Source organism: Tupaia chinensis, unplaced genomic scaffold (genome assembly GCF_000334495.1).
Source record: "Tupaia chinensis unplaced genomic scaffold, TupChi_1.0 Scaffold000495_1, whole genome shotgun sequence".
Classification (NCBI taxonomy): Eukaryota; Metazoa; Chordata; class Mammalia; order Scandentia; family Tupaiidae; genus Tupaia; species Tupaia belangeri.
In genome coordinates, this window is record NW_006160007.1 from 1,272,081 (window position 1) to 1,280,959 (window position 8,879).

At 47.6% G+C, this 8,879-nt stretch overlaps 1 protein-coding gene across 1 annotated transcript in view; it reads right to left on the reverse strand.

Moving 5' to 3' along the window:
• Window positions 1-2,395, reverse strand: part of MYOCD (myocardin) — a 134,840-nt gene extending 132,445 nt beyond the window's left edge. Inside the window, exon 1 of the mRNA XM_006156501.1 lies at window positions 2,111-2,395. Within this exon, the coding sequence (XP_006156563.1) occupies window positions 2,111-2,165 (55 nt within the window). The 5' untranslated portion in view covers window positions 2,166-2,395. The remainder of the gene's footprint in view (window positions 1-2,110) is intronic.
• Window positions 2,396-8,879: the final 6,484 nt, after the last annotated feature.

Sequence of the window (8,879 nt, forward strand, 5' to 3'; positions counted from 1 at the left end):
TCATGAAAGAGAAGACAGAAGAAAGAGAAATAGCAAGAGAGCAAACGAAGAAAAGGCCCTCCACATCCGTTGTTAGTCACAGAGTACACCGCATTTTCTCAGAGGGGCCTCGGTTAGCACATTGCCAGCCAGACCTCAGTGCTGGTCTAGATGTAGCAGTGATTCTCGCCAGAAAGTCACCACCATCATCCATATCACATTGTCTAAGTTTTACTTTTTACTTGCTTTGCTTTGCTTTCAAGAGATTATCGGACCTTTGCATTTCAGACAACCAAAAGACTTTGTCCTTTTCAGACTCCAGTTTCCCTGTTTATCAAAGATGGAGGAGTAAGCATGCCTGCTTCTGCTTTGATAGCATGTTCTCTCAAAGCTGCCCTGTTTTTGTTTTTATGACACAAAAGCATGCACAAACTTAAAAAGAAAAAAGAAAAAAATAAGGGAGGGGGGGCCAGATTTCTCCAAGGGCCCAGGATCAGACTCTGCAGAGGCTCCCTGGGAGACCCCAGAGCTTCACATCTGCCAGTGACGCAAAACTGTCATCCCTCCTCACTACTGCACGTTAGCGGAAGGGGAGATGGCTTTGAGGAGTCTGTTTGTCAGTCTACTATCGACTGGGTTGTTGGAAAAGCCGTGATGTATTTTTTTCTCTGTTTTTCTATGCCAACGCTGTCGCGACTTTTCCGGTGCCCCCAATAGTATACCACCAAACCCTTTTCTAGATAAACCAGCCCTTGCCCTACTCTCCACATTAAACTGGTAAGGGAGCATTTAAAATGAATGTGGCTTCAGGCAAAAGCAATCTACATTCTCTCTTCTTCAGAAAGGTGGCAGTGTTGCTTTGCGGTTTTGACCAAATTACAAAGCCTTGGCGAGGTCTTTAGCTGATCAACAGACCGACCACCTCACCTCCCCGAGGGAAGGAAAAGGGCTTCCTCCACAGAACCCAGTGGCCGGCAGACTCACCCCAGAGCTCCAGAGACACTAAAGCTTGTAGCCACCTAAGCTCTTGAGGTTTCAGCTTGCTTCAATAGTGCGGATCCCTTGACAATCTCCAGTTGACCTATAGACATCTCAAAACCACAAGCACCTAAGGAAATCACAGAGGAGCAACCACTTTTCTCACTCTTGAGTCATCCATCCCAAGTGATATTCTGAGCGGCTAAGGGAAACTTAGCTACAGAGCAAAAGATGCCAGCTTCTAACACCTGTTATGTCAAATGTTCACACCAAAGTTCTCATAAAAGCAATCCATCTTCTAAGTAGGAGTTCCACTCCTATTGAGCGGATAGTTACCCCTGGTATAAGACAAGATTATTTGCAGAGAGCGACTGAGAAAGAAGCCTCGTCGCTGCCTGTCTGTAAGTAGAGACCCACGCATGGACCCCTCGGGTGGGTGGGGTACGAGCTTTTGGTCAAGAGCAGTTAGAGTTCCCACCTCTCCCTTCTACTCACCTCCACTCAGGGTCCTTTGAGAAGTTTCTCGGTACACCACTAACACAGACAATTGGGGGGGGGGAATTCTCCATTTATAAATATCAGATGGTTTGGGAAAAAATATTTGTGGCACTGGGCTATTTTTTTTTTCCTACAGTGATGTCATTTTAAATACTTGATGTGCTCCATCCAAATTTGCTATTTTTACTTCCCCCAAGTGACTTTTTTGGGAAATACATTTGTTTGGATTAGCTACATGTTAAGTGACCCCTGTACCTAAGACCCAGCATCAGTTTCATCTCAGCGATGTTAACTGAGGTTGCGCAGCTCCCAAACTTGAACTCTATCTCTCTTATTTTGTTTGTTTGTTTTCTAATTTGTTCCTTTTGCAGGTACCCCTCCAAAATTTCTATTCACAGATAGAGAGAAAATAAAATAAAATAGATTGGCCTTTTCGGAAACGACCACCACGCTCAACGACTCAAAGCATTGATAACGGAAAACATGAAAGGCCCCCCAAAGTCAGATAAAACTCTTGGCTTCCAGAATGTGCTTTTGGGGAACGAAGTCGAGGTAGCCATGGCAGACTTTGAAGCATTTATTGGAAAGCAGCTGTAGAGTGGAGAATTGCAGAAGAGGAAAGTTTAAGAAGGAATGCTAAGTGCCTTAGCCCTACCTGATCTGAACTTGCTTCTAATCAGCAAAGAATGCTCAGACCCCAGAAGTGTCATGTTGCGTCTCGGAAGCCGCTGGTCCCTTTGCCAGACGCCCCCTGTTTTCCAGCAGGAACCGGCTCCCAGGAGCCCAGCTGACCGCAGCTAACAACCCAGTATTCATCCAAGTCTCCGTGAGCTCCCCTGGGTAGGAGTGCAGTGGCAGCCAGGGTCCCCAGAAAACTGGCTCCTCCCCCCTCGCCGTGCGGGGCTAATTAACTCTGAGCCAGCAGGACCCTCCTCCTCCTCCGAGGTTGGCTAGGAGCAGCGGCATCCCAGGCGTTCCTGGCTGATGTCATAGGCTGCCAGCGATTGCGGAGTATCACCACCACGCCTTTATGAAGGTCCCAAGTTTGCTATCTGATACTCTTTACTACTGACAGGCGCTCAGCCAATCAGGAGCGGCGAGCCGGGCCTGGGGACCTGGAGCGGCCGCAGGAGTCCCTGCAGCAGGCTCTTAACTCTTTGCGGCGGGCTGAGCGGTTACCCCCGCGCAGAGGAAAAGAGCCAAGGCCAGGGGTCCGCAGTCCCGGCCATCGGTAGAGCTAAGGAGCCTATGCCGAGAGGGAAGGAAGGGCCGCAGTTGCACTGGGCATGAAGATTCTGTGCGGCTGCCGCCGAGGCCGGGGCGGCGGCGCCTGCGGCTGCGGCTGCAGCTCCTGGAGCTCCCAGGCCTGGGGATGGGTATGCGCAGCCCGGGTTTCCTCGGTCGTCTTCGGGGCTGGGAGAGTTGCCGAGGGAATCTCCTGTCCTCTGGCTGGAAAGGTTGGGGGAAAGGCCGCGCTCCTGCAGAACGGTCCACGCGGGCCTTTTGAATAAAACCGGATCTTTGCAGAAAAGCAAAGCTTCCAACGGACCAGTGTCCCTACCTTCTCTCCGTTTGAGGGGCTGAGTGCACAGCCAGACCGTTATACATCCTGCTACTGCAATATCTGACTTGGGTACATTTTCACGGAGAAAACGAAAAGCCTTAAATTTTTCTGGGATATGTTTTTTGGGGTGAAGAGGGTGTACAAATCTGGCTCAGTGTGTTGGGAGATCCAGTCTCCCCCGGGGGTGCCCGAGTTATTGCCCTATTGGGCTCTACGTGGGGTGGGATTCCAGGAGGTCAGGGGCGCTGGAGCTCAGAGCAGATCACTGCTGGGGGTGGGCTTGGCTTGGAAAGGCACAGAGGCTTTTTCTGCAAATGCATCTCTTTAGGATGTTAGATTCATTCTGTCTATAACAAGTAGTTATGCACCAGGACATGGGCTCGTCAAATAATAAAAGATCCTACTATTAAGAACTAGTAATGGGACCAGCAGTTAGCATAATGGCTATGTCGCTGGACTCCCATGTAGTCCACCGTGGTTCAAGTCCCGGACCCAGTGGCTTAAACTCACGTGGGGCGCGTGTGTGTGTATGCCCAAGATCCCGAGCGGAGAATGGAGGAGAAGGGATTGTGGCGTGGCTATTCCCCTGGGGGGTGATTTCTCGCTTTCTGTCTCTCTGTCTCTCTCTGTCTTTCTGGTGAGTGCACGTGCCCTATAGCAAAAACCTCTTTTAAAAAAACTGGGACACAGAAAATAAAAACCAAACTGTATGCATTCATTTGCGACTTTACATGCACAGGGGCCTCCAGTGTTCTCTATTGCATACCTGCCCGCCTCTGTCTCAGAACTCTGAACCCTTAAAGATGAGTCAGTGACACATGGAGGCTCAATGTGACAACAGTTCATGGGGACAACTTTAAAAAAAAACAATTGTTTATTTCAATTTCCTTTGTTATTATTATTGCTTTTAACATGCTATAGGGCACATGTGCTTATCAGAGAAACAAGAAAAATGAGAAAGCAAGACGCTGGGTCCAGGGCTCACACCATAGTTGGCCATGTGAGAGTCCTTAACGACCATGCCACCTGCTGCCCCCATGGGGACAACTTTTAATGCTCTGAGTCGGGCCTCTGCCCCCACCCTCTGTGACTGAAAACGCCTTAGAGTGGCTAGCTCTTGAAGTCAGTCTTTGGATCTGACCAGGTTGTTTATGTAAATAAACAAGGTCTTTAGGGACAGACAATGTACTTGCCAATGTGTCAGAAAAACGTGGGGGCAGTTCCGTTCACGTGTTCTTGGTGAATGTGTCCTGTTTACAGGATGGTTAGGTGTCTAGGGGCATCTCTGGGATACTGTAATGCTCCCACACAGGGTGTATTACTTTCCTATTCCTGTTGTAACAAATTCCCGCACACTTAGTGGCTTAAAACAACTCAGACTTATGGTCTTGCCAACAGTTCTGGAGGTCCAAGTCTCAGATGGGTCTTGCTGGATTAAAACTGAGGTGTTGGCAAGCAGTGCTCCTTTCTGGAGGCCAGAGGGGAGGATCGGGCCCTGGCTCTCTCCGGCCTCTCCAGGATGCCGGTGTTCTTTGGCTGGTGGCTCCTTCCTGCAAAGCCAGGAATGGCAAGTCAGGTTCTTCTCACATCCTACGGCTCTAACGCCTCCTTCCCCAACTTCTGCAGGCCTAGTCACATTAACCCTGATGTTAGGATAAACTATGTAATGTCAGTTTGTTACCCACATAAGTTCCCTCTGCTACCTTTATTCCTCTTTGTCATGTAAGGATAGCCATGCAACAGTCCCTTCTCCTCTGGGGATTTTCGGCCATGCATGCATGCACTCAGCATGATTTTCAAGCTGCCAAGCCTGGGACTTGAACTGTGGGCAAGCATGTGAGAGTCCAGTGCCTTAACCACCACGCCAACTGCTGACCGTGAGAGAGCACTATTCTGCCTGCCACATAGTTCTACTCTCTTTCTACCCAGGATACCCTTGTCCTCGAATCCCATCCTTTTGGCCTTCACTGAAAAGAGGTGAAGTGGAAAGAGGTTTGGAAATGGGGACTCACGGGAGCCTGGAAGAACTCAGACCAGCTTTGAGAAGTTTGTGGCGGGGAGATACTCAGGGGGAAAAGATTGGGAAGATAAAGAATATTGCAAAAGCATCTGAGAAGAGAAAACTTTTCTGAGCAATGTAAAAAGAGAGAAAGAAAGAAAGAAAGACAGAAAGAAAGAAAAAAGAAAAAGAAATAAAGAAGAGAAAAGAAAAGCCAAACAGATTTTTATCCCGAGGGCTTTGATACATGGCGGCTTGGAGGAGGATGATTTTTTTTTTTTTCAGTGAAATTTGTAATGAAATCAGCTGAAGCCAGCATCATATGTAAAGGTCTGCATGACCTGGATGGGGTGGTTGGAAAGGAGTGAGTTGTTTTCCTGGCATAGGCCTGGGAGCGTGTGTGTGTGTGTGTGTGTGTATGCGCACACTTGTTTTAGGGGAGCATAGTTTCTCTTTCTGAGTGAGTTTGGGAAATGCCGTTAACCACAGCCCTCCTCAATTTTCCCATCAAGTGTGGATCTGCTGACATCTGCCCTCTGGGATTTATGCCGCTATGGCCTGGAGTATCTATATTTGTGGATGTAAACATGCTTGTGTAGGAGCTCATCCTTTCCCCTCTCTGGCTGAGCATTTGTGTGTGCGTGTGTGTGTGTGTGTGGGGGGGGGAGGCAGGGGTGTGTGTGGTGGAAGCTGGAGAGGATGTTCCCGAGAAGAACGGATTCCCAAGTCCTGCTTTGGGAACAGCAGACTAGCACAGCAATGACATGCCACCATGCCCTGTCTCATGACTTGACCACCTTGGCAGCACTTCTCCACACCTTCTACCCCAGGAGAGACGGTCCTGGGGTGAACCTGCGGTGTGATGGAGAGGAGCCCCATGAGCTTCTGGCAGGAGGAAGATCTCCATTTGAATCAGGGAACACCTGTAGCCCGGAGTGAGTTATTAAAGTTGTCAGAGACACTTGGCCATCTTATCTGTAAAATGGGATAAGAAATACTTTACCTCCCAGAAGAGTCGGGGTATTTACATGAAAGAATACATTTAATGTGTTCAGAATAATTCTTCCTGGCATATATTAAGCCACTCTTTTCACTTCTCCCTCCTCGACCAACTTTCTCTTTCAAGATTCCAAATGGTCCTGGATCCTTCCCCTTTGTTATGGGTTTCCTTACTTTGTTGTTAGTTTTTTTGTGATCCTATAACAAATCATTGCAAATGGATCAACTGAAAAAATGACATGCACATCTATTATCTCTCAGTCTCTATGGTCAGGCATGTCTGAGTTCTCCACACAGGGTCTATAAGCCTGTGGTCAAAGTGCTGGAGGGGGCTGTGGTCTCACGAGAGTTCAATGACCTCTTCCAGGTTCATTGGTTGTTGGTAGAACTTAGCTCCCTGCAGGACTTGTAATGGTGTGTTTTTCCTGGGCCTGCACAAGACTATCTCTTAGGGAAGACAAACTCGCTCTTACATGGTTCACCTGATTAAGTCAGGCTCATTCAGGATGTTCTCCCTTGAGGTTGACTTGAAGTTATATTAATTAGAAACTTTAATGATATCTTCATCTTTGCTTAATAATGTAATCTAATCCTGTCCTTCCTATGCTGAAGGGAAGGACCTACCTTACGGGGCTCTGTCACCCTAGAATTCTGCCTCCCACAAATGTGGCCCTCAGCCTTCAGCCAAATGGGAGTGATTGTGCCTCTGGGTGCTGTGGTTTAGATAATGGTTTGTTCCCAAAGGGTTTGTGTGTCAGAGCTTGGTCCCTGGTGCAATGGTGTTGGGAGGTGGTGAGACCTTTAAGGAGTGAAGTCTAGAGGGTAGTGTTTGGATCATGGAGGCACCACCCTCACAAATGGATTCATGATGTCTCTTGAGAAGGGGAAAGTTCCTGCTCTGTGTGAAGGAGTGGACTGAGGGAGAAAGACCCTCCTTCACATGAGTGGGCCCTATCCAATTGGCTGGGAGTGCAGGAGGGACAAACAGACAAACTGAGTGCTGCTGCTTCCCCTCTGCCTCTTTCTTTTACTCTTTCTCTTTCTGTACATGCCCCCTGACTTTCTTGCTTCTGTTTGCCATGTCGTGATACAACACCAGAGGCTGGCCAGATGTCGGGCCCATCCTCTGAGACATTTTTTTTTTTGAGAGGTTTTTACTATAGGGTGCATGCACTCGCCAGAAAGACAGACAGAGAGAGAGAGAGACAGAGACAGAAAGAGAGAAATCACTCCCCCCGCCCCCTGGAAGATGGCCATGCCAAAACCCCTTCTCCTCCATTCTCTCAGGATCTTGGGCACACACACACACACACACACACACACGTGCCTGGTGTGAGTTTAAGGCACCAGGTCCAGGACTCGAACCGCAGTTGACTTCATGACTACATGGGAGTCCAGCAACATAACAATTACGCCAATTGCTGGTCCTATTTTTTTTTTTTAAGAGAGAGATTTTTGCTATAGGGTACATGCTTGCCAGAGAGACAGAGAGAGACAGAGAGATAGAGAGTAAGAAGTTATCCCCTAGGAGGGATGGCCATGCTGCAATTCCTTCTCCTCCTTCTCCTCTCAGTATCTTGGGCATGCATGCACATGCGCCCAGCGTGAGTTTTAAGTCACTTGGTCTGGGACTTGAATGGTGGTCAACTATGAGGGAGTCCAGTGATGTAACCATTACACCTCCTCTCTGACTTTCTAGCCACCAGAATTGGTGAGCCAAAGAAACCTTTATTCTTTAGTATTATCCAGTCTCAGATATTTCTGTTTCACAGCACAGTAACAGACTAAGACAGAAGGGACAAGTCAAAATCAGCCAGAGTGGTAGCCTGAACTCTGACCCCCTTATGGACTTCCTTCTCTACAGCAGAATCAGGTCAGCTGCTGGGTCACAGAAAGGACACGAGGTGGGGGAAGAGGCCCAGCTCACTTATGTTGACTTCTGGGCCTCCAATTCTCCCATTCTCCTTGTTGAGGAAAACCTTAGTATAACCCCCTTGCCCCACCCAAGGTCATCACTGTCTTCACGAGTGTCATGACCATCTTGTCCTCAGTGCCTGTTCTGTTATCAACTCTGTCTCATTTACATACATAAGGTATAAACAACTTCTGGAAACATTTGTATTCATATACAATGAAAAACAACTAATTGTAGCATGGAAGAGTCAGTTTCTTTATCCGAAGAGCCTTCAGTCAACTGACCAGGAATTGTTATGTAGAAATGCTTCCTCTGTATTTCTGGCTTTCCTTTTCCACCTGGAATCCTCGACAGCTCCCAGCTGTTCCTAGGTCCTGTAGGATGTGTGTGTGTAAGAGAGAGCAGAAGATAGAGATAGATGGGGATGTCCTAACGCGTAAGTTTTATTAACTTCATGGTGAATCTGTCTCTGGAGCCAATAGAACCTGTCTGCAAGATGAGAGAGACTTGTGCTGGTATTTTGGGATCTCTGCTATGAAATGTATCCTCTGATCTCCGAGAGGTTCCATCTAGTCTCCAGTAGGGAGGATAAAGTAGATACTACCACGTTATGTATTTGAGGAATGCAGCCTTAGCCTAGCAATTTATTTCAACTCCAGAAATGTTTAATAACCTCTGATTATGTCCAAGCACCATAGAGGATATACTGACAAATTAGATATGGCCCAGGACCTCAGAGGAGTAGAATATAAGAGGGTCCCAAAAAGTCCACAGAAAATGGAGTTGAAGTATCAAGTTTATTCGGGTGCAAAAAGTTTTAAAAATCCACAGCTCTTTCATAATACATATTTTTCATGAACTTTCTGAAGATCTTGCATCCAGTGTGAGTCATCCATGAACTCCCCACAAAGCAGAATCTGGTGTTGTTATCCTCCTACTTCCTGTCG